The sequence below is a fragment of the Poromitra crassiceps genome (genome assembly GCF_964638095.1).
Source record: "Poromitra crassiceps genome assembly, chromosome: 27".
Taxonomy (NCBI): Eukaryota; Metazoa; Chordata; class Actinopteri; order Beryciformes; family Melamphaidae; genus Poromitra; species Poromitra crassiceps.
This window is the reverse complement of record NC_139650.1, coordinates 6,781,971-6,807,155: the sequence shown is the minus strand read 5'-3', so window position 1 is coordinate 6,807,155 and position 25,185 is coordinate 6,781,971. Positions and strand designations below refer to the sequence as shown.

The 25,185-nt window shown below is 46.5% G+C and overlaps 1 protein-coding gene across 1 annotated transcript in view; it reads right to left on the bottom strand.

The window, feature by feature from the left end:
- Positions 1-13,686: 13,686 nt before the first annotated feature.
- LOC310799403 (recombining binding protein suppressor of hairless-like protein) overlaps positions 13,687-25,185 on the bottom strand; it is a gene marked incomplete at both ends in the record, with an annotated part of 48,626 nt that continues 37,127 nt past the window's right edge. The window contains 4 exons of the mRNA XM_083661991.1: positions 13,687-13,984; positions 19,645-19,748; positions 20,795-20,950; positions 24,006-24,146. Of these exons, the coding sequence (XP_083518117.1) occupies positions 13,687-13,984; positions 19,645-19,748; positions 20,795-20,950; positions 24,006-24,146 (699 nt within the window). The remainder of the gene's footprint in view (positions 13,985-19,644; positions 19,749-20,794; positions 20,951-24,005; positions 24,147-25,185) is intronic.

The window sequence follows — 25,185 nt, the reverse complement described above, 5'->3', positions numbered from 1 at the left end:
GCCTGAATTTCTAACTTTTGTTATTTATTGTTTTCATTATACACGCACCTCCGATACACTGGATATTGCGTTTGCATTCTCACTCTGATTAAATTGCTTTGATTATTGCTTGTTTACATTCTGCTTGGTGCTTCAGATTTATGCTATGTGGTTTCATTCCGGGTGGCACCCCAAAAACCTACAATCCACTAAAGAAAAATTTATATTATTAAGGTTTGGTTATTAACTGGGCCCTGGCCTTCTGACACTTTGCAATATTGCTGCCCGGGCAAAGCAAGTTGAGTATGTACCACAGCTAAAAGGCATGAAATAGAGTCTTTGAAAGTCAAATAAACCCTTTCATTAGATAACAATCACGTGCACGCACACACACACACACACACACACACACACACACACACACACACACACACACACACACACACACACACACACACACACACACACACACACACACACACACACACACACACACACACACACACACACACACACACACACACACACACACACACACACACACACACACACACACACACACACACACACACACACAGGCTACAGTGCCCTCCCAGAGATATTCCCCGTGTGGCAGTGAACAGGAGGAATGTGCATCTGTATTTGTTCTTGTCAGGACTGGACTGAAGCAACATGACTTGTAAAGGAGTTGTTTGTGTGCAGCCTGACCAACATGGACAGAGAGAGAGAGAGAGAGAGAGAGAGAGGGAGAGAGAGGGAGGGGGAGAGAGAGAGAGGGAGGGAAAGGGGAAAGAGAGGGAGGGAAAGGGGAAAGAGAGGGAGGAAGGGAGAGAGAGAGGGAGGAAGGGAGAGAGACAGAGAGAAGGATTTGGAGACTGAGGAGGAATGAGATGACTTATTTTAGTTTAGTTTACTTTAGTTTAGTCCAGTTTAACTATTTCAGTCTACTCGGGCTCGCTAGCCCGGGCGCTGCGCGGCCTCGCCCGCCCTGCAGCTCGCATATGCAGCTCGGCTGCTGTGTGGCCTCGCCTGCTCTATTGACATGCACAGCACACAATTGCTCAACTTTGCATCACTGATGACATCACTCACTGAGAGGGAGAGAGAGAGGGGGAGAGAGACTGAGGGAGAGGGAGAGAGACTGAGGGAGAGGGAGGGAGAGGAGAGGGAGAGAGACTGAGGGAGAGAGGAGAGGGAGAGAGACTGAGGGAGAGTGAGAGAGAGGAGAGGGAGAGAGACTGAGGGAGAGAGAGACGGGGAGAGAGACTAAGGGAGAGAGAGAGGGGGAGAGAGACTGAGGGAGAGAGAGAGGGAGACATTGCAAGCACGCCAATAGGGCAGGCAAGGCCACGCAGCAGCCGAGCCATGGGCGAGGCCGCGCAGCGGCACTGCATACGCAGCTCGTAGCGCGTGAGCCTAGTGCTGAGACCAAATGAAAGACCTACAAGTAGCCTAATTGAAGGGTTGACGGATGATTTTGTACATGATATATTTCTCTATTTGAATTGTTTAATAAGTCTATGTACTTTTTAACCCACTCTCACCAAATGTACTTTTTTTTCCAAATGGAGAACGAACTGGAAAGAGTTTTGAAAGCCAGAAATCGCAACACCTGCTACTGACATTTTGGTTTTTGTGTTTACTATTTTATCTTTACAATATATATTTTATATTTGATCACCATTTATTACAATTTATATATATATATTTTATTTGGGTATAGATGATGCGATTTCATTGAAAGACGGTGAATGATGGTCATCAACCACAATATCAACCCTGAATATATATTATACATTAGAGCCCTGCGCGGGCCTAAAATGTAGGCCCTAGCCCGGCCCGGCAATCGAGCCCTACCCGACCCGAGCCCTAATAGTTTATGTAGAAATCAGGCCCTATAACCAGCGGGTCTGGGGTCCCAGTCAGGCCGGGTAGCAGACCTCTAGTGTGTGTCTGTGTCTGCCTTCCAGCCTGTGACAGAGCAGCAGAGCTTCAGAGGGAGGGTTTGAGGGAGTGTGTCTGACCATGACACCTAATTTATGTTACTTTATTTATTTGGGGGAGGGTAACGAGCCCTACCCAACCCCAGCCCTAATTGTTTATTTAAAAATCAGGGCTTATACCCGCCCAGTACCCAACATCGGGGTCTCACCTCTATTATACATTAGGGTTGGGAATATGATACAATAGTATTGCGATATTGCGGTATATTGCGATATATTGAGTATTGCAATATTGTGATTTATTGCCTTTTTTCAACTGCAAATTATGTCCCCAAAGGAAAAAAAGGTAAACATCTGTTTTATCTAATGAGATAAAAGTTTCCAGTGTGTTCATCTCACTTCAATCATATTTACAGCAGCACAATAGGATTGTCTAGCAAACACACTGACCAACACTGTCATAAAAATTGTCATCACTGTTGCATGAACTTGACAACTTATATGATAAAGTATCAAGATACTGACTGAACCCTCTAAACAGAGGAGTACAGGTAACTTAGACTGAACCCTCTAAACAGAGGAGTACAGGTAAGTTAGACTGAACCCTCTAAACAGAGGAGTACAGGTAACTTAGACTGAACCCTCTAAACAGAGTACAGGTAAGTTAGACTGAACCCTCTAAACAGAGGAGTACAGGAAACTTAGACTGAACCCTCTAAACAGAGGAGTACAGGTAAGTTAGACTGAACCCTGTAAACAGAGGAGTACAGGTAACTTAGACTGAACCTTAAACAGAGTACAGGTAAGTTAGACTGAACCCTCTAAACAGAGGAGTACAGGTAACTTAAACTGAACCCTCTAAACAGAGGAGTACAGGAAACTTAGACTGAACCCTCTAAACAGAGGAGTACAGGTAAGTTAGACTGAACCCTGTAAACAGAGGAGTACAGGTAACTTAGACTGAACCTTAAACAGAGTACAGGTAAGTTAGACTGAACCCTCTAAACAGAGTGCAGGTAAGTTAGACTGAACCCTGTAAACAGAGGAGTACAGGTAACTTAGACTGAACCTTAAACAGAGTACAGGTAACTTAGACTGAACCCTCTAAACAGAGTGCAGGTAAGTTAGACTGAACCCTCTAAACAGAGGAGTACAGGTAAGTTAGACTGAACCCTCTAAACAGAGGAGTACAGGTAAGTTAGACTGAACCCTCTAAACAGAGGAGTACAAGTAAGTTAGACTGAACCCTCTAAACAGAGGAGTACAGGTAAGTTAGACTGAACCCTCTAAACAGAGGAGTACAGGTAAGTTAGACTGAACCCTGTAAACAGAGGAGTACAGGTAACTTAGACTGAACCTTAAACAGAGTACAGGTAACTTAGACTGAACCCTCTAAACAGAGTGCAGGTAAGTTAGACTGAACCCTCTAAACAGAGGAGTACAGGTAAGTTAGACTGAACCCTCTAAACAGAGGAGTACAGGTAAGTTAGACTGAACCTTAAACAGAGTACAGGTAAGTTAGACTGAACCCTCTAAACAGAGGAGTACAGGTAAGTTAGACTGAACCCTCTAAACAGAGGAGTACAAGTAAGTTAGACTGAACCCTCTAAACAGAGGAGTACAGGTAACTTAGACTGAACCCTCTAAACAGAGGAGTACAGGTAACTTAGACTGAACCCTCTAAACAGAGGAGTACAGGTAACTTAGACTGAACCCTCTAAACAGAGGAGTACAGGTAAGTTAGACTGAACCATCTAAACAGAGGAGTACAGGTAAGTTAGACTGAACCCTCTAAACAGAGGAGTACAGGTAAGTTAGACTGAACCCTCTAAACAGAGGAGTGCAGGTAACTTAAACGGAACCCTTTAAACAGAGTACAGGTAAGTTAGACTGAACCCTCTAAACAGAGGAGTGCAGGTAACTTAAACGGAACCCTTTAAACAGAGTACAGGTAAGTTAGACTGAACCCTCTAAACAAAAGGAGTACAGGTAAGTTAGACTGAACCCTCTAATCAGAGGAGTACAGGTAAGTTAGACTGAACCCAGGTGAGATTGTGAAATCAATGGATCACATGCTGGGACTCCCATGATCATTCCACAGAAAGAGCAGGTGGTTGGGATGGCTTGTTCACAGTGTCTTCCCATCCTCTTCCCAGAATCCTGCTTTGTTCCAGGACATGACTTGAGCGTAATCTCCATTAGCGTTCCACCATCATTAGCATTCCTGTGCTATTTCCCATGCTCCGTTAGCTGCTGACAATTAGCATTCTCCTCATATTTCCCCCGTGGCTCTGACAGGGGGGATTCCTCGTCGACGGCTGCTGTCAGCGCCGGCGTGCCGGACAGCCGGACAGCCGGGGAGCAACAGAGGACACTCGCTCTTGACGGGCTTCTTCTCTGAGGGCGTGTTGATAAGCTGTAACGCTGATGGCATCTCATCGCGCTCTACACGCGCTGTCGGACCGATCTACGTCCCGACCAACTGCATATTCTCATGTCATGTTCTCTCGTATCTTATCTCTTATCTACTCCTTTCCGTGCCTTTTCTATTCTTCTCCATCCTTTTTTTTCTGGTCTCATATCTCGTTTTCTCTTCTATAACAGCCTTTTGCATCTTGAAAGTTTTTCTCCTTTTCTGCTCTTTAGTTTAGTTTAGTTTAGTTTATTGGACAGTTGATACAATACATGATGGGAAAAAAAAAGTCACGCATCATAAAAATGTCAAGGATAGCATAAAAAGTCATAGACATATTTCCGTTGTGGTCCTTGGTCTCGGTACATAATATACCCTACATATAATCACACAATCCATATTACTAATCAACATTTCCTACCTACATCATAAAAGCAAAATCAATAAAATGCAACAAAATACTACCTGACTACAGTGACGTACTAGGTTTAATCCTGGACTTTTTCTAGGAGCCATTTCTTCAACTTTCACCTTGAAACTATTTGGGTTCAGGCTTTGTTTGATGGTCAAAGGCAACTCATTCCATTCCTGAGCTCCTGTGCGAGCTCAGGAGCTGTCTTCTCATCACTTGTCCTTTTTCTGATATCCCCTCTTCTCCTCTCCAACATATTGGGTGCGTTCGTAAAGCCAACATGACGCTCTACACCAGTGATTCCCAACCGGGTACCCCTAGGGGTACTTGAACAGCTTGCAGGGGGTACTTGGAAAGATTGGGGATTGCAATTTTGTTTCCTGAATAATAAAAAACAATATTCCAAGTAATTTCATAGGCCCGTTTCTAAAATGATACGTACGCAACGCGACTAGTTCCCTAGTAGATGGGCTGGCTTCATTCCTCTGTTTTTAACCATTTTTAGCGGTTCACCTGCCCAGAGTGCGCTCGCTCTGCCACTCCGTCTCCTCAGACAGAGTGTGCTCTGCTGCTCAGAGAGTGTAGCACTCTGAATAACCCAACAACACTGTATTCCAACAGCACTCTTGCAAGCGTCCAGTTTGTGCCCAGAGTGCACTCTGGTGCTCGGTGTGACGATGGAAGGAAGAGACAGCGTTGAAACACTAGTGTTGTGATCAAGTTTGTTGCCTTTAGGGCCTAAAGTTTAGGGAATTCACGACTCCTGAATTTTAGTAGTCGTTTGAAAGTTGGTCACCCTCCACCTCAATTGTTTAGGAGAATTCTGCAATGGTGATTTGCTGTGAAAGTCCTGTGACAATGTCGATATCCAACTGACTCCTTAAACTCGTGTCTAGTGGCATAATATCACCATCGACCATTGTAACATGAATTGTCAAAGATTACATGAAGAGTGGGCTGTTCAGACTATTGAAATATAGCTGAATTACCTGTATCATTGGTGCAGGTTGACTCGGCATCTAGTAAGTTAGCTCCTTCTCCGGGCCGGCTGGCAGCTCGGACCCTCTAAACACGGCCAGCTCTGTCGTCTGTGAGATGTGAGAGCCATCCAGGGCTCACACGTTCAGTTGTGCCCCACCAAAAGGCAGGACTAAAACATAATACGGTATAGAAAGTGTCCAGCTAACTTAGCTCATCTAAGCTAGCTTATCCACAACAAAGCGGCTGTAGCTCAGGAGGTAGAGCGGGTCGTCCACTAATCGCTTTGGATAAAAGAGGTCGGTGGTTCGATTCCCAGCTCCTCCAGTCTGCATGTCGAAGTATCTTTGGTGCAAGACACTGAACCCCAAATTGCTTCCCGTGCTAACCTGCCGCCATCCTTGGGTGAATGTACCTACTGATTGTAAAGTGCTTTGGATAAAAGCGCTATATAAATGCAGGCCATTTACCATCTCCTTGGGTAACCCTGTCCTTCTCACACTGGAACTCCTTCCTTCTCCAAACTGGGACTCCCCTCCCGGAGGCAAAAGGCCTCTTAACGGTATAGGCACATTATGTCCGTCGAAGAATTATTGATTATAATGAGTTGAAGGGATATACTGCCTACTGATCGTACCACTCCACAAATGTTTTGTGGACAAAAAACCCCATCACCTGACCTTCCCTATCAGCATGGGGGTTGAGTAGATAATAACTCAATCCTAATTTGGGAGTGAACTTATTAGGCTACTTTGGACCACCACATATCTCAAGTCTCTCCTATTGTATTGTATTCTCTTTCCCACCCCATTGCTTCTTTAAAATCCTCTCTTCTATCCAAGACTTTCCTTCTCTTCTCTTGTGAAGGCCCTTTTCTCCTAATCTGCCTCTTTACCCCTCTGTCTCCTTTCCATCTGTGTCTCCATTTTCGCATGTTTTTCCCCTGGTCTCTCCTCTCTTTTCTTTTCTTAACCCCTCGCCCCCTCTCTGCTTGCCTGTCCATCACAGTGATGTCGAGGTGCTGATGTACAGGAAGAGGATTGCGGTAAGGCAGTGCAGATGCCAGACAGTAGGCTCCTTTATCCCACTGTAACACACAAAGAGGGCCCAGAGAGACCGGGGGCCTCTCTCTGAACGACATGCAGCGAGAATGGCTAGGGCCCCCACATTACTATAAGCCTACACACACACACACACACACACACACACATGCACACACGCACACACACGCACACACACACACACACACACGCACGCACACGCGCACACGCACACGCACACGCACACACACACACACATGCACGTGGGCATATGCACACTTGTGGATGGGTATTGAACTTTTAGACTTTTAGTTATACAAACATTTCTCAGAGGCAGAGGCAAGAATGATCTGATTGGTTGAGTTAAACCTCAGTGGGCGGTTTTTCCTGCAAAGTAACATTAGTCTGAAGCTCAGAGAAGTAGCGCAAACCTTTAAGCCCACGGGCCACTCCCCCTACAGCCCCTTTCCCCTCACCCCTGTCTTTGCCACCCGCTCACCACCACCCATATCCCCCTAGCCACTCCACATACCCACCCCTCGAATCCAGACTCTCTACCACCTACCTATCCCTAGGAGGGAGAAGGTGAGCGTCAGTGTTTTGAGATGGAGGGAGAAGGTGGACGTCAGTGTTTTGAGATGAGGGAGAAGGTGGGCGTTAGTGTTTTGAGATGGAGGGAGAAGGTGGGCATCAGTGTTTTGAGATGAGGGAGAAGGTGGGCATCAGTGTTTTGGGATGGAGGGAGAAGGTGGGCGTCAAGTGTTTTGAGATGAGGGAGAAGGTGGGCATCAGTGTTTTGAGATGGAGGGAGAAGGTGGGCGTCAAGTGTTTTGAGATGGAGGGAGAAGATGAGCATCTGTGTTTTGAGATGGAGGGAGAAGATGAGCGTCAGTGTTTTGAGATGGAGGGAGAAGATGAGCGTCAGTGTTTTGAGATGGAGGGAGAAGGTGGACGTCAGTGTTTTGAGATGAGGGAGAAGGTGGGCATCTGTGTTTTGAGATGGAGGGAGAAGGTGAGCGTCAGTGTTTTGAGATGGACGGAGAAGTTGAGCGTCAGTGTTTTGAGATGGAGGGAGAAGATGAGCATCTGTGTTTTGAGATGGAGGGAGAAGGTGAGCGTCAGTGTTTTGAGATGGAGGGAGAAGGTGGGCGTCAGTGTTTTGAGATGCATGCAGGGAGAAGGTAGGCGTCAGTGTTTTGGGCATGTGAAGCTCTCGGTTTGAAGTTTGGCCCACATGATAGAGATTATAGGAGTCTTGAGTCTCACGCGTCTCCTTCCTCTTCTCTCACACATGTTTGTGTTGCTAATGATGAGGAAGAGGAGGAGGAGAGGAAGGGAGGCAGGGCAGAGGAAGAGAGACACATGCCTTTCTGCTCCCTGTGGACACTGAGACACGTGAGGTGTGGAAGTAAGGCCAAGCTGCAGGCCGCATGCGCCTCCCTGAAGGCCTCGCTTTTTTTTGGGGGGGGGGGGGGGGGGGGGGGGGGGTATGTTGCACGACAACAGTGAGGCAAAACTGTTCCAGGGGCATCAAGAGCAGCCACTACTGCTTACACTCTGGGTCTGGACCCAAAATGGGCGTCTTTTGAGCTCCAAATCAAAGATGATCTTATAGAGGAGCAATAAGGCAGGTTGTTACCATGGCGTATAGTCACCGTGATGTCACCCATTGGTTTTTGGACTGTTTTGAAGCCTCGAGGTTGGCATTTTCACACACACACACACACACACACACACACACACACACACACACACACACACACACACACACACACACACACACAGAACGGTATGAGCTGCGACAACACAGACAGTATTGTTGTGGGGGTTTTCTCAGGTCACCAGATTATGATCAGCAAGCTGCCCAGGACAGCTGCAGTAAAAACTGTGTGTGTCTGTGTCTGTGTCTGTGTGTGTGTGTGTGTGTGTGTGTGTGTGTGTGTGTGTGTGTGTGTGTGTGTGTGTGTGTGTGTGTGTGTGTGTGTGTGTGTCTGTGTGTGTGTGTGTGTGCTATCAGAGAATACCATCTACCGGCGTTGTCAGTCTATGACCATGAATTTAAAAGGGCATTTAGTGACTTCTATCAATGACCACTAGACAGGTTGGTGCCGCCGTGTTACCTCTGGCTTGGTCGGGTGTCATTGATTTGTCTTTTGAGATGGCAGAAAAAGGACAGTGACGTGTGCAGAGTCCCTTCCTTCCAAACACCTGATGTAGGCTGCCTTCAGCCTACTTGAATCCCATAACTTAACCCTAACCCACAGTATGACAAACGGCTTCCGTTGCCATGGTGGGAGCTAGAGTCTCAAATCTCCCAACAGCTCCTGATCGGAATGAATGAAGGTATCATTAGTGGGGAAAATTTACTTCCTCAGATAATGTTTCGACTGATAAGAAGCAGTTATGTGGAGAATGAGAAGTATGCTATGTTTTACGCAAAACAGCAGTGTGGGAGGTCTCGTCACGCTGGTGTTCAGGTTGGCTAGCTTGGAACATGCTCGTGAGCATTTTGGTTCAACTTTCCACCACAATCTTAATTAAGACTCAAATTTGGATGAAGTAGAATGACTCATAACTAAAGATCAATAACTACTGAAGATCAAACAGGGGACACACAGGAGGGACAGTGGGTAGGAGAGTTGGGTGAATCACAACAGGCTTGCTTGGGCCGTTCAGGTTGACTGCTGGCAGAGTGGATTAACATAATAAGGTTAAAAGCCAGCTCAGAACAGGACAAAGGGACAAAATGTGTGTTGGATCTGGGTTCATTAAAGGCAAAACAAGGACTTACACCACTGTGTTCGGCAGATTCTTCCTCAAATGTTGTTCAGAGGACTGCACAGGAACTCAAATAGCTACATTAGGACTGCACAGGAAGTCAAATAGCTACATTAAGTAGCATTCTGGGTGTATCAAATAGATACATTGCAAGGCCCTTGGCTGAACCTTCTTATTCCTGAAAGGAGAACATCTCTGAACTTTCCAATGTCTTTTGAGAACAAACCTGCAGCAGTGTTTCCACTGTTGGAGGCAAGCTTGCAGAAAAAAACTGGCTACATGTGTAACATTATTTTTGTTACATTGTAAATGTAAGATGATAATACTAACAATGAATAAAGATGTTAGTGAGAACGTTTTGGGAAAGTGGTTCCCTGACCTGAATTCTTCAGTTCTATACTTTGTTTGTTTGTTTGTTTGGTTTATTTCGGATCAAGAATGCATAAAAACCATTACAAATTTACAATTAATACAGTAGTAAAAAAAGTACACAATATGTAAATCGAAAGTAAAATGATCCAAGGATAGCCCAGTAAAGCAGCTTAAAGTTACAAACTAGAAGCCTGCTTATTTCCACTGGGGTCCTTCAAATATCAAAACCTTAATATTACACAATTGTACTTTATAAAAGAAAAACAGAAAAAGGAAGTCTATCGATGACACATAAAATATATGATATATACAAATGGAATCTCAGCAAAGGTGTTGCAATTACTCTCTAGTCAACATCTCATTTTTTAGATGAGTCTTGAGAGCACGTTTAAAGACATTCACAGTGTTTATGCCTTGCACTGAAGCAGGTCAATTATTCCAAAAGTTGATAGCAGTGTTACAAAATGACGTTTGGGTTTGGCTTCCTGCAATAGGTTTCTGAATTGAATATTGGGCAGATCTGGTATTATAGGAATGAATTTCACTTGTTCTTACAACACCCTCCTTGAGATAACCAGGGCTAAGGCCGTTCAAAATGCGATATATGTGACACAATTTAAGTTGCTTCACCCTTAAATCAATCGGTAACCAACCAAGTTTACTAAACTCAGTAGCGCGAATATGAAACCTATTGTGAAGATTAAGCACACATCTTATGGTTTTGTTCTGTGCAGTTTGGAGTTTCCCCATACAGTATATTTTTTGTTTGTTTAAGGTGCCTTCACCAGCGCAATTTAGTCATTGTCTATTCTGTTTTATTGTAGCATTTTAGCATTTTTTGTAATTTTGCCTAAACTGAACTAAACTATAGGTACAACTAAACTAAACCCATCCTCCTCCCCCTCATGCCAGTTGCAACACAGGTGAAGTTAGTCCATCTAACACACAAGGAGGCTGCCAGCACAACTCCATAGCAGCCTTCTCCAAAACAACTGAAGACAGTGGGCTCCACGTCTTCACCGTTCAAAAAGACCCCTATTATATTTACACCATCATTTAGTGACACGCTGAACTCCAGCCGATTCATTTGCAACACTTAACGGTGGACAGGACGTTCTATTCACTATGGAGAAGGCTATCATCCTGCCTGTGTGGACCAACACGTGTTTCATTTGGCACCAGGGGGGGAGAAGAAGGTGATGACGGGATATTCATTTTTGGGTGACTTGTACCTTTACGTCCTGATGGTAAAGTGAAAACACATGACGTTCAGCAGAAAGATCTCCCCGAGGGTTTGCTGTTGCTACTGTTTCACTGCTGGGGCCACGTGAATTATTACAGTTACAGTTGAGCAACAATGTGCCTTTCACACACACACACACACACACACACACACACACACACAGGCGCACGCGCACACACACACACACACACACACACGCACGTACACGTCACTCTCAGCGTAACCAGTCACAAATCACACTCATGGAGTCCCATGCCTCCACAGAGTATTGACTTGAAAGCTCTTTCTGGACGGATCAAATGGGGGAGCAGACTGTTGCTCTCACCTCACTCTGCCCTCCGCTCGCCCGGCCTGTCCATCCTCCAGAAACAACATCCTCCCTCTCGCTTCACTCGCTCTCCGCGTGCGTTTCCCTCCTCCGCTATAGCTCTCTCTTTCTTTTCTCTCAGGGCATTCACAATTCACCTTCCACACTCGCCCCGCTCACCCAGGGAGGAGCATGAATGGCTTCTCTTGTAGCCAGCGGGGTCACGGACGTGTAACTCTGAGAGGGACGTGTGCTCGCCGTCACAGATTGTGTTCATATTCACACAGCCATCTTTGTACTCGATAAGTGACAACGTGACAACAATTTAGCTGGAGCTCCATTTTACTGTGATTGAAACAGATAACTGGGCCGAAAAAGAATGATTGACTGTTAATGGCCAAGGATAACAATAACAATTGCGATACTTCGTTGACCGCTGTGGGGAATTCTCCTTTGGCTTGCTCGCCTTAGCGTCAGATAGAAAACAGCTGGAGCTGGGAGGGATACTAGTGTTTTGCTCAAGAGCACTTCAGCAGGGCGCCACAGGGGTTTGGAATCCTGGCCTGCTGTTTAAGGGATGGCCTCATATTGTCACATGAACTAGTTGTTGGATGAGACAGAACAAAGAATTCACTCAGAAATGGATGCAGATCAAGTAGTGGTGCAAACAAGTTATGGAAAAGAGCAATACAAGCATTTTTAGAAGTTCATCAGCAATTGCAAAGTGCAAATAACATCTTCAGCATTTCACCTTTATATACACTCTTCCCCAGTGGCGGACTGCATAATCGGGCACGTCGGGCAAATGCCCGGTGGCCTGGGCTGGCCTGCAAAAAAAAAATTTTTTTTTTTTTTTTTTTTTTGCAGGCCAGGCCAGGCCACTCACTGAACAGCAGGCCAGGCGCCGCCTACTGGTTTACTAGTGGTTTTATTACTTTATTCAGGTTTAAAGTGGGGGCATCTCATTGTAAAATTGGACTTGGCCCAAATTGGGCTTCAAACGGCCCAAATTGGGCTTCAAACGGCCCAAATCTGGCTTTAAACGGCCCAAATCTGGCTTTAAACGACCCAAATTGGGCTTCAAACGGCCCAAATCTGGCTTCAAACGGCCCAAATTGAGCTTCAAACGGCCCAAATTTTTCGCCGCCGCCCTTCGGACGCCGGCACGCGCGTCGGCCCGTATCGGCCTGGCCTGCTTGTTATCTAATGCCCGGCCTGAATTATGATCCCAGTCCGCCCCTGCTCTTCCCTGCACAAACATTTCATTCATCAGCCCGTCCTCACAAGGAAAACGAAAACATTGTTCGATTTTCAAGGCGGTTTAACCGACCGATGTTAACGAATGCGTAAGTCCTTGTGTGCAGTGTATACGCGAGTGTGGAGCTGTAACCAGGAAGCAGTGTTGACCTCTGGCGGTCTTCAACGGAACAACAGTCTGATTTTGAAATAGCTCGCTGACAAGTAACGGCGCGGACACACCAGAGGCGTTGAGTTTCATTTCGGCGTCCTTGTTAACAGAGGAGACCGATCACACCGCGGCCGCGACGCGTTGCGTCTGTCTCACATCCTGCAGCGAGAGTTTCTGCATCCGGTCTTTTTTTGACGCGAGCCGCAAGCGGCCACGTGTGCATGGCCAGGCTCCTGCTCGACGCTTCCGTCACGTTTCTGGTGTGTCCCAGGCGATAAGGTGTGAAGGGGTGGAGTTAAGCGCACTGGTAGCTTCCTCGTCTTTCAACTTCCTCGTCGCGAAAGACCTGGTTCGTGTCCCGACGTGTCCTGTTTTGAACCATAACCCAAGTCGTTTTACTTGCCTAAAAATAACCGTTTAGAACCAGGAAAACGCGGTGCCACCAATCCCAACGAGGCCGCTTTACACCTCCATGCACCCGCAGCATCAGGCCGCTAGCATCGAGCCTCCCCCACGCGGTCACCCTCCCTCTCCACTAACGGAACTGAAACACAGGCGTATCACCTGCGCACACGTTTTCGCTAATAAATGTCGTTTCGGGGAGTCATTGGAAATCGACTTATTCTGTCGCTTCGGTATGAGAACGTGGTGGTTTAATTACTCGAGGCTTCAGTATCTTACACCTGTTGTCTTGCCAGCTGACATGAGAAATGTTCAGTTCTCTGCGGTGGCGGTGATCTGACAGTATATTGGACTTTGCCCCATCGATGCATGTGGGCGGGGCACCGTCACGCTCTCAGCACAGCAGGCAGGCTAGCTCTGCACGAACAGGTGGAAGTTGGCTCTGGTGAACTCCTGGTGGATGGAGTCTAGGAGGGCGTCGTCCCCCTGACCTCCCTCCGCCCCTCCCTCCCTCCTCCCCCCTCCCCCTCCCCCTCCAGGCGGGGGCGGCTGGAGCTCGGGGGTGTAGGTGAAGCTCAGGGACGTGCGGTAAATGAGGCCGTCCAATCGGATGAGAGACAGCGGCACGGTGATGACGCGCCGCAGACAGCGCCAGCCGTCGCTGAACACGGACACGTCGGGGACCACGCAGAGCAGAGACTTGGGAGACCTGGGAGGAGACAGGAGGAGGAGATGAACAACTAAACGTGTTGCCAGTAGACTGGGACTTTGTTTATTATGGTAGAATAACAAGGCATCTAATTAATTATGCTAACAATGCAGCAGAGGCAATCCCCCTTTATCAGGGTTCCCATGGGTCCTTGAAAGTTTGAATTGGAGGATAAAAATCAAAGCCAAGGTCAAAGTATTTGAAAATAGACATATATAGACGGTTTTCACTAGCTGCAACCCCACAGCACTTCCTTTTTCTCAGCTTCTTCTTCTGTGTTTTATGGCGGTTGGCATCCTTAAATGTTACATTACCACCACCTGAATTGTATCAGCTTCACAGTTCTAACTATTTACAGTGTCCACTTCCTCAGCTGTTGATCCATGTCTCAAACGATACCATGTTGGATCCTTTGGGCCTGGAAAGTCCTTGAGAAGTCCTTGAATTCGATGTTTAAGAAGATGGGATCCCTGATTCCTATCACTCAACAACTGCTATTATTATCAGCACTAGAAATAGTGTGCGCTCATTTCTAGCACGGCACGCTTCACGGATGCGCAGTTGAGTTGCGCCGTGCAGCTCACCCCTCTGCCTTATAATATAGTAGTGTAGTGAGATATGATTGACGGCACGTCAGTCAAAAATATGAACTAAAGGGCTTGAAAGGACTGGGGGCAAACAAAAGGATATGTGTGACCTGCTCTGACAAAATCAGTCACATTGACCCCCGAAACCCATTTTGAGTTTTACTAAACTGTTGGAAAGAGGAGAATGTCAGCTTTCTGGTGATATCAGATATGACATCAGATATGTTTTTCTACTGAAGTAGCCATGAAAAGGATCAGTCAGCGTTAAATACCCGACCGAAATCCAATGAAAACTGATTGTATATGACGATGATATATGATGATTTATTATTATGATGACACAATATATTGACACGCGTAATTCTGCCCGTTGTTTTCAGAAACACTGGCAGAAGTCTCCCATTCTGAATGCCCTGCCTTTATAGTGTGGTGGTGTTGTTTTAAGGTATTCCATTCAAACCCATACTGCCCCCTCAGCGTGAGGATCCGCTTCCCGCCACTAATTGACTGCAGCTTCTCGTACAAAGAGCGTATTGTGGCCTGACGGTGTTGTACAAACACAGCCTCCCTCTGCGCTGCCTAGCTGCTGGTATCTGCTCAAGCTGGTGGCGAGCCACTCCCCGTGGGCCAGAGAGGCTGACTTGCGATGCCTCAGCACTTTGGGTGTGTGGGATCTGAGGTGGCTTCTGACGTCAGATGCGCCATGTGAGCTGTGGCGAGGGGATAACCTGAATGTAAAGATTCAGCAGACTCGTCCACAAGATTTCTCTCTCAATCCTCTGTCTCACCAGGAAACTCGTGTATAAGAGAGCATTGTTCCCTGTAATCCAAGCCGAGGTAGTCAACAGTCATGTTTGAATTGACTGTAACATAAACCTTATTTTATACCTTGAGTCCAGTCTGTTTGATTGACTGTAACATCGTTTTATACCTTGAGTCCGGTCTTGGGATTGGTTTGGTTTCTCGAAAATCATCTCTCAAGACATGTTTTTGACACAATGAAGATGGGCAAATAGGAAAGAAAAAATACATTTTGTCAAACTTGTTTGGAGAATTGCTTATCTGCCCCCCCCCCCCCAAAATGTGTTAAAAAAAACTATTGTTCTGATCCAATGTTCTCTTAATTGGCTTAGCTTAGGTGCTTTTTGTTCTGTATTCATTTGAGCGTCTACATTTTTTCTGACTATGACTACTACTATTTTCTTTTATGTTGAAGCCTATTCATGCTGGACAAGACAACCCAACTGAAAATGATAGGCCTTTTTCTGAAACATCCCAAAGTCGTCAATGTCGACAATGCTAGCCAGACGGAGCTAAAAGCCTGTTGTGTTTTTTATTGAAATACCTCAACAAATGACAAAATAACTACTTTCAAATGTGGGTCAAACGGAAGATTATTTGGGTTAAACACGCTTAGTTACGCAACATTGTCAAGTGGAACCCATTTAAAATGTCATATTTAGGCCAACTTTTACGACGAACCAACGTAGCAGGCCTGAACAGTCTCACTTTAACAGGACTAAAACTTTAATTTGCCCTTTGTGCCGTTCAGCTCCACACCTGGTGCCTCTGGTAAAGTGGCATGAGAGCGAATGGCACGGAACGGTCATAAAGAGAAATAGGCCTCAATGCTGATTATTACAGCAAAAATCCACCTAAAAACAGAATTCACCTGTTATTAACTATTACATTAAGTTATGGAGAATCTAGAGCTACTGTATCAGTCTAGATTTGTGGGAGTAAGTTAAAATCCTCTTTAGTTGCTCTGTTGTAGGACACCAACTTTCTGATACGTTGAATGGACCCTGATTATTATATTATATATATATATATATATATATATATATATATATATATATATATATATATATATATATATATATATATATATATATATATATATATATATATATATATATATATATATATATATATATATATATATATATATATACATGGGTTCCGGTGGGGTTCCGGACTCAAGGGGGTATGGTGGCGCAGTCGGTAGCGCTGTCGCCTCACATATCTTCAGTGCCTACTGCCCAGGTGGGGTATCTCGTCGTAAGGGCCTTTCTCTCTGTGTAGAGTTTGCATGTTCTCCCCGTGCTCCCCTAGGGGGTTCCTCCGTATATGACCCCCCCACTAAAAACATGCAGAAGATCAGATCGTCATCGTCATCCGACCAGTGACGACAACATCCGAAGTTGGTCCCCGGGCGCTGTACGAGAAAGCGACCACTCCTCCTGGCCTGCCCCCCGGAGGAAAGGACATGCCTGGATGGGTTAAATGCAGAGGACACTTTTCACCGGCCACCGTCAGCATGAGTGTGTTGTGGCCGCATGCATGTATTGTGGTGTTCGTGTGACAATAAAAGAAGGGCTTGTCCGTTACGAGAGTTCCTATCTGGAGGAAACTCCAGGTGGGCACATGCAAATACAGAAAGGCCCTTTTTGACAAGCCCACCTGGGCAGATTGCACTGAGGACATGGAAATGGCAACACACCCTCAGCACCCACAGTGTCCCAGGCGGGAATCGAACCCAGGACCTTCTTGCTGTAAGGCGACAGCGCTACCACTGTGCCAAGTATACAGTATACAGCATTATTCAATAGTATTCATGGGTAGAATTTGTGTTAATATTATTAAATCTCAGCCCTAGTCATCATCTTTGAACTAATTTACACATAAAGTAGTTGCTGTTGTTTTCCTTTGCCTCCGTTTGAAACTGTACGTTTATTTGAGCACCACAAACTCCACTGCCTGTTTTCCATGCATCCAACAGAGCAGCTGCAGCATTTGTTTGGCTGCCTCTAGCAAGATAGTCTGGCTTCTGATGTTTGTGCCTCGGGAAAGACCGCCTCACAAATCATGCAATGCCTGCTCAAAATGATGGGCATATATAGCATGCCACGAATTGTGTTTTAGGGTGTACTTCCTAGGAGTTGTATGGGCTTCAGATCCCATAAGTCTCCCAAAAGACCAACTGTAACCACCTGACGGTGTGATTATAAAACCCTTGAAAAACATTAAGTTTGTCTGCATCAATTGTAGGCCTCACATTTTGCTACTATTGAGGTTGGGGGGGTTAGCTTTTCAAAAAACATAAAAAAGCAATACAGATTTTGTCATTATTATCCATGTAATTGTGTTGTCTAGTGAGCTTTGAATGGAAAGCATGAGCTATATCTAGGGTTGTGCAGTGTAGTCTGTGGATACAGAACCATGCAACTTTTATATTCTAGTAAAAAGAGAAAGTGAAACGGCAAAAGAGTTATGAGGTTTTCATGTGGCCGCAGCAATATGGTGCATAAGGTAATAAAGACTTAGCAGTGAAGGAGTCCCATGTGCTATAATCCATCTGCAACTGTAAAATGTCTTGAGACCATAAGGCACTTTTTAAGCAGATCATATTTCAGTCACTTATGTGTACCCACTTTCCCTCAACCTGCATTGTCAACTTTTACTTAGTGATTCACATTTCCCTAAATCCCCATCGGGGATCAGGGCCCAATGATTGCCCTGATTACCTAATGATGTGATGCACTCAAGCAATGATGACATCATCTGGTGAACTCATCACTGATGACATCACTCACTGATGACAGCCCGGAGGCTTTGGAGACCACTGTGTTCCAGACCAGGCGGGGTCTCCCAAGGGGGGTCTAACTCCCAGGGGCCCACTAGTTATTATTAGTTTTATGTATGTATTTATTTCTTTATTTCTTTATTTCTTTATTATGTTTTACTTACGTAATAAGATAGCAAAGGCATATTTAATTTCTCCCACGGTCCTGAATATGGTCTCTAATTGTGCCATTGTCGTGAGGAGCCAACAGCAGCTAACCAGAGCATCGGATGGCTTGGCCATAAAACGTGGTGGAAACTATAAACAAATATTTTCAAAACTTGTTTGTTCGTCAAAAGAACAATAAGAAGACTCTAATAAGGGGTTTCCTTCTGTCTGTTCAAGATGTGACCTGGAGTTGAATTGTCTTACACAAAATGCACAAAGTCTTTTTCCGACAGGCCCCTCGACTCTCCACAACCTATAAAAGTCAAGGAGGTGGTGAGGCGCTGAGTGGTCACACATCACAATAGCAGGCCTATAAGGCATAAGAACATACAGTAGAGACCTGTTGGAGTAGGAGGCTTGTTAGCAGTGCTGTGTTTATGTTTCTGCCCTCCTTTTTGGTCTCTGGGTATTTTGTATTTTATTTTATGGCGTACAGTAGCCAAGTTAATGGACTGGACTGCTTACGTGTTGGGGGGAAATTGAGGAAAAAAAAGTGATGGCGTCTCGATGAGCTGAGATGAGGGCTGTGCACAAATAATCATCATCATCATCATCACCATCATCATCATCATCAGCATCATCTTATCTTATAATAAGAATTGAGAATTGCAACTTGTTTAATTTGTTTTTTGAAGCTGAGTCTAGGATTATACCAAGGTATTTAAAACTGGAAACCACTTGTAACTTCTCACCTGATACATAAACAGAAGTTTGAGAGACATAATTTCCTCTTTTTGTAAAAAAACAACAACATACAGACTGTTTTTAGGCCGGTGCTTGCACTGGCCTATGGGAGCATGTGTGTCCCAATCGCTGCATACACGACTCCTGGCACCCTTTCATCAAGTTGGGCTTTTACTTTGAAATTTGTTTTATTTGACGAATGTCTGGTTTCGGACTTCCTGTCTGCCCTGTTCTGATCTTGTTTTATGATAAGGTGCAGGCAGGAGTCTGCAAGCCATTTTGTGATGCCTTCCATGGTCTGTGTAAGTTTATGAGCAGCTTCTTCACAGTTTGTCCCATGCATATATTACTGTGTCACCTGCGTACATTTGGATGTCAGCTCCAACACATGTTGAAGGCAGATCATTAATGTATAGGCTAAAAAGGAGTGGACCCAGGATAGAGCCCCTGGGGCACTCCGACATCACAAGTGAGAGTGGGTGACACCCTATCCTTAATCCTGACACACTGATTTAGTTTCCAAACAAAATTTCTTCTCTTGTCATCTTATTAAACCTCCTCTCCTCTCATATTCTTCCTATCTTCTCTCAACTCACTTGAACATGGTCTCCGCCTCGCTGTTTCCAAACCAGACTTTGAGATGGGGGCTGAAGTTCTCTCCGTGGACCTCCAGCATAGCAACGTGTCCACCGCCGTTCACCTGCAAAAGATCATATTTTACTTTAAATGTTTGTATTTTCTCTAAAACAGACTGGTCTTTTGTATGACAGTATATACGAGCCTAGTTTATTTTTCCTAAACCCAAGGATTTTGTTTTCCAAGATGAGGTCCCTGAAAGAGATTCCACGCCTGTGTGTCAAAACCAAAGACACATGGTGTAAAAGGATGGAGAACACCAGGGACGGTGTAGCGTTATTGTCCATTTGACACATCAGAATCTCCCTCTCCGAAAACAATCTTTTTCTGCTACATCCATCAACTGTTCACACATGTTAGCTTCTCAAGTCATGTGTCCCACAGAAACCCGTGAAACGGTGCATCTTTTTTGCGGCCTCTGTAGACCCAAGGAAAATGAGAAGCACCACTAAAGCTCTGTTTGGACATCATGTGTAATTCTCACAATTATTCTTAGGGCTTCTCATTCGTTCTCATGATGCCCCCCAAAACAAACAAACAAACAAACAACAACAACAAAACAAACAACAACTACAAACGCTACAAAGTTTTTCTAGACCTAAAGAGGAGGATGTAATCCTTCAACTAAAAGGAAAAACACATATCACCAACATTGGAGATACAAGGTTTGACACACATGACAGTGTGTGTGTGTGTGTGTGTGTGTGTGTGTGTGTGTGTGTGTGTGTGTGTGTGTGTGTGTGTGTGAATGTGTGTGTGTGGGTGTGTTTGTGTGCACACGCGCGCACGTGTGTGTGTGTGTGTGTGTGTGCGTGCGCGCGCGCGTGTGCATGTACGCGTGTGCACGTTCCATTTGCACTGGGAATTTCCCAGTTCACAGACGTCACCTGACCTTGGATTTCCTACTTTGAAACTCGTGGGAACCTCACCATCCAAGACTTCAAAATCAAAGATGGCAGCTCCCGCACAATGGAAATTAGCCTCTGGGCTTCATTGTTAGATTTGGTTTTCCTTTTATATGCAGGCCATGCCTCGGCAGAGCTGCTGTACTTTTAAATGAAAAGATCAAATAAAATCAATCAATCAATCAATCAACACGACATAGCTTACCTCCAGCCCAGTGATCACAGGCACTGGACTAACTGGTGTCTGAATGCAGGCCAGGCCATGGTTAAAGGTGAATTCCACCGCTTCTACCCCGATGATGGTCCAACAGGCGCCATCGTTCAACACCACTCTGCTCTGGTCTCTGACACAGGCTTGGGCCTGGAGAAACAGGGGGGAGGGGGGGGGGGGGGGGGGGTGGAGGAGAGGAAGGTGGGGGAGAGGGAGAGAGGGAATGAGAATAAAGGAGGGAGAGATGGGAACAGGGAGAAAGAGAGGGGAGGTTACAGTACAGGACGCATGGAAACAATAAAGACATTAATACACTAATCTGCACTACATGGTTCAATATTAAGCACATTAAGCTTACTTTCATACTTACTGCAGAAAAACTATTTTCAACCCAGGTCTAATGGCTCATGACAGTTGCTACGGTAACGAATCAAACTCAGCAAATGCGAGCAGAACTCCATCCATGAAAAGCAACTTGGGTGCAACAAGGCCAAAGGAAAGCGCAGAGTCAAGAAAAGGAGCAGCACTCTCAATGTGCTTCCGGATCTTTTGAATGAATCTGGGTCAGACCAACAGATTGATTCAAAAGAGTCGGAAGGACATTGAGAGTGCTGGGCTGTTTCTTTTCTCTCGGCCCCTAGAGAAAAGGACAACTGTAAAAAATATATATATAAAAAAATCCCCCATCATTATGAGTCGCTCCCATAGAACCAGTCACTGGTAAAACCCTCGATAGCCACACACATATTCAGAAAAAAGGGAGAAAAAGGGAGAAATCTTGTTATCAGGTTCTAATCTCATTATTGTAGGCAGAGGTAGGTGTGTGGCAGTCTCACCTGGTGCTGGGTGATGGTGTCGTTGGACAGGCAGAGGTAGGTGTGTGGCAGTCTCACCTGGTGCTGGGTGATGGTGTCGTTGGACAGGTAGAGGTAGGTGTGTGGCAGTCTCACCTGAAGCTGGGCGATGGTGTCGTTGGACAGGTAGAGGTAGGTGTGTGGCAGTCTCACCTGGTGCTGGGCGATGGTGTCGTTGGACAGGTAGAGGTAGGTGTGTGGCAGTCTCACCTGGTGCTGGGTGATGGTGTCGTTGGACAGGCAGAGGTAGGTGTGTGGCAGTCTCACCTGGTGCTGGGTGATGGTGTCGTTGGACAGGCAGAGGTAGGTGTGTGGCAGTCTCACCTGGTGCTGGGTGATGGTGTCGTTGGACAGGCAGAGGTAGGTGTGTGGGTGGTGCTGGGTGATGGTGTCGTTGGACAGGCAGAGGTAGGTGTGTGGGTGGTGCTGGGTGATGGTGTCATTGGACAGGCAGAGGTAGGTGTGTGGCAGTCTCACCTGGTGCTGGGTGATGGTGTCGTTGGACAGGCAGAGGTAGGTGTGTGGCAGTCTCACCTGGTGCTGGGTGATGGTGTCGTTGGACAGGTAGAGGTAGGTGTGTGGCAGTCTCACCTGAAGCTGGGCGATGGTGTCGTTGGACAGGCAGAGGTAGGTGTGTGGCAGTCTCACCTGGTGCTGGGTGATGGTGTCGTTGGACAGGCAGAGGTAGGTGTGTGGCAGTCTCACCTGGTGCTGGGTGATGGTGTCGTTGGACAGGTAGAGGTAGGTGTGTGGCAGTCTCACCTGAAGCTGGGCGATGGTGTCGTTGGACAGGCAGAGGTAGGTGTGTGGCAGTCTCACCTGGTGCTGGGTGATGGTGTCGTTGGACAGGCAGAGGTAGGTGTGTGGCAGTCTCACCTGGTGCTGGGTGATGGTGTCATTGGACAGGCAGAGGTAGGTGTGTGGCAGTCTCACCTGAAGCTGGGCGATGGTGTTGTTGGACAGGCAGAGGTAGGTGTGTGGCAGTCTCACCTGGTGCTGGGTGATGGTGTCGTTGGACAGGTAGAGGTAGGTGTGTGGCAGTCTCACCTGGTGCTGGGTGATGGTGTCGTTGGACAGGTAGAGGTAGGTGTGTGGCAGTCTCACCTGGTGCTGGGCGATGGTGTCGTTGGACAGGTAGAGGTAGGTGTGTGGCAGTCTCACCTGGTGCTGGGTGATGGTGTCGTTGGACAGGTAGAGGTAGGTGTGTGGCAGTCTCACCTGGTGCTGGTTAATGGTGTCGTTGGACAGGTAGAGGTAGGTGTGTGGCAGTCTCACCTGGTGCTGGGTGATGGTGTCGTTGGACAGGTAGAGGTAGGTGTGTGGCAGTCTCACCTGGTGCTGGGCGATGGTGTCGTTGGACAGGTAGAGGTAGGTGTGTGGCAGTCTCACCTGGTGCTGGGTGATGGTGTCGTTGGACAGGCAGAGGTAGGTGTGTGGCAGTCTCACCTGGTGCTGGGTGATGGTGTCGTTGGACAGGCAGAGGTAGGTGTGTGGCAGTCTCACCTGGTGCTGGGTGATGGTGTCGTTGGACAGGCAGAGGTAGGTGTGTGGGTGGTGCTGGGTGATGGTGTCGTTGGACAGGCAGAGGTAGGTGTGTGGGTGGTGCTGGGTGATGGTGTCATTGGACAGGCAGAGGTAGGTGTGTGGCAGTCTCACCTGGTGCTGGATGATGGCGTCGTTGGACAGGCAGAGTTAGGTGTGTGGGTCGTACCTGGTGCTGGGTGATGGTGTCGTTGGACAGGCAGAGGTACCTGATGCTGGGTGATGGTGTCACTGGACAGGCAGAGGTAGGTGTGTGGGTGGTGCTGGTTAATGGTGTCGTTGGACAGGCAGAGGTAGGTGTGTGGCAGTCTCACCTGGTGCTGGGTGATGGTGTCGTTGGACAGGCAGAGGTAGGTGTGTGGCAGTCTCACCTGGTGCTGGGTGATGGTGTCGCTGGACAGGCAGAGGTAGGTGTGTGGAAGTCTCACCTGGTGCTGGGTGATGGTGTCGCTGGACAGGTAGAGGTAGGTGTGTGGAAGTCTCACCTGGTGCTGGGTGATGGTGTCGCTGGACAGGCAGAGGTAGGTGTGTGGGTGGTGCTGGTTAATGGTGTCGTTGGACAGGCAGAGGTAGGTGTGTGGCAGTCTCACCTGGTGCTGGTTAATGGTGTCGTTGGACAGGCAGAGGTAGGTGTGTGGCAGTCTCACCTGGTGCTGGGTGATGGTGTCGTTGGACAGGCAGAGGTAGGTGTGTGGCAGTCTCACCTGGTGCTGGGTGATGGTGTCGTTGGACAGGCAGAGGTAGGTGTGTGGGTGGTGCTGGGCGATGGTGTCATTGGACAGGCAGAGGTAGGTGTGTGGCAGTCTCACCTGGTGCTGGGTGATGGTGTCATTGGACAGGCAGAGGTAGGTGTGCGGGTCGTCCCTGAACTGGAAGGCACACTTGTGGAGCTGAGAAACCGGCTCGTCCACGTCCAAGATGGCGTGCTGCTTGTTGACCTTACGGATCACCTGGAGGGACAAACAAAACGAAATGAAAACTGAATGCATGTGAATGTATAGACAGGAAAGATTCATTTCCTGATCACTTTTTGTTGATGTCACTTGCTTGGCAATCTGGGCACCCAGAGTCTATCAGTCTGATGACTAATGATATTTTTCGTTTCCGGTGTAGAGCGAACGTCCACACCGTTCTGGTTCTGTCATTGTTTACAGTCTGACGTTTTATGCAGCTTAACTGTTTAGAGATTAGCCAAAATGTCTGGACCTTCAACACCTACAAGAAGTATCGATCGATCAACTCCATTCTTGCTTCAATCAGAGTCAAGTCTTGGCGTGGGCACCAGAAGCCTAGCCCCTTTCATTCCTGTCGTCGTATCAACTGCTTGATAAGCATCTCCCCTCCACATCTCTTATACGAATGTTGAGTGAGGCGCTAAGGAAAGTCCTAAGCAGCGTACAATGTTGATACGCTCCTCGTACAAGTGTCGCAGAGACATTTCAAAGCCTAAACCTTATGAAACTAATTCAAAAAGGTTATGTTATCATTTAATGAATGTATTGTAACATACAATATTTGAAAAGGGCTGTATTTTAATTGCCCCAACAAAACACATTTCAGAGGGAGGATATTTCCCTCCATGGCACATAAAAAGGTATAAAAAAAACGGACACAACGTACTGAATGAGAAATGTATTTTACATTGAGTAGATTATGATCATTCTATTACAGTATGAGAGTTTATTAGACATACAGTACATGTCCAGGCCTCCTGAGGGTTTTGAGAATGCTAGAAACACTAACAAAGATAACTCACAGAAGCTTGCATGAGTGCAATTCAGTGTTCTCTTATATTAACATAATGTGTGTGTGTGTGTGTGTGTGTGTGTGTGTGTGTGTGTGTGTGTGTGTGTGTCTGTGTGTGTGTGTGTGTGTGTGTGTGTGGTGTGTGCGCACGTACGTGCGTGTGTGTGTTAACGAAGCAATTGCACATAACATGATGTAGGAAGAGAGTTTGTTTAAGATCAATAGTTAGCTCAGCAGATAGTT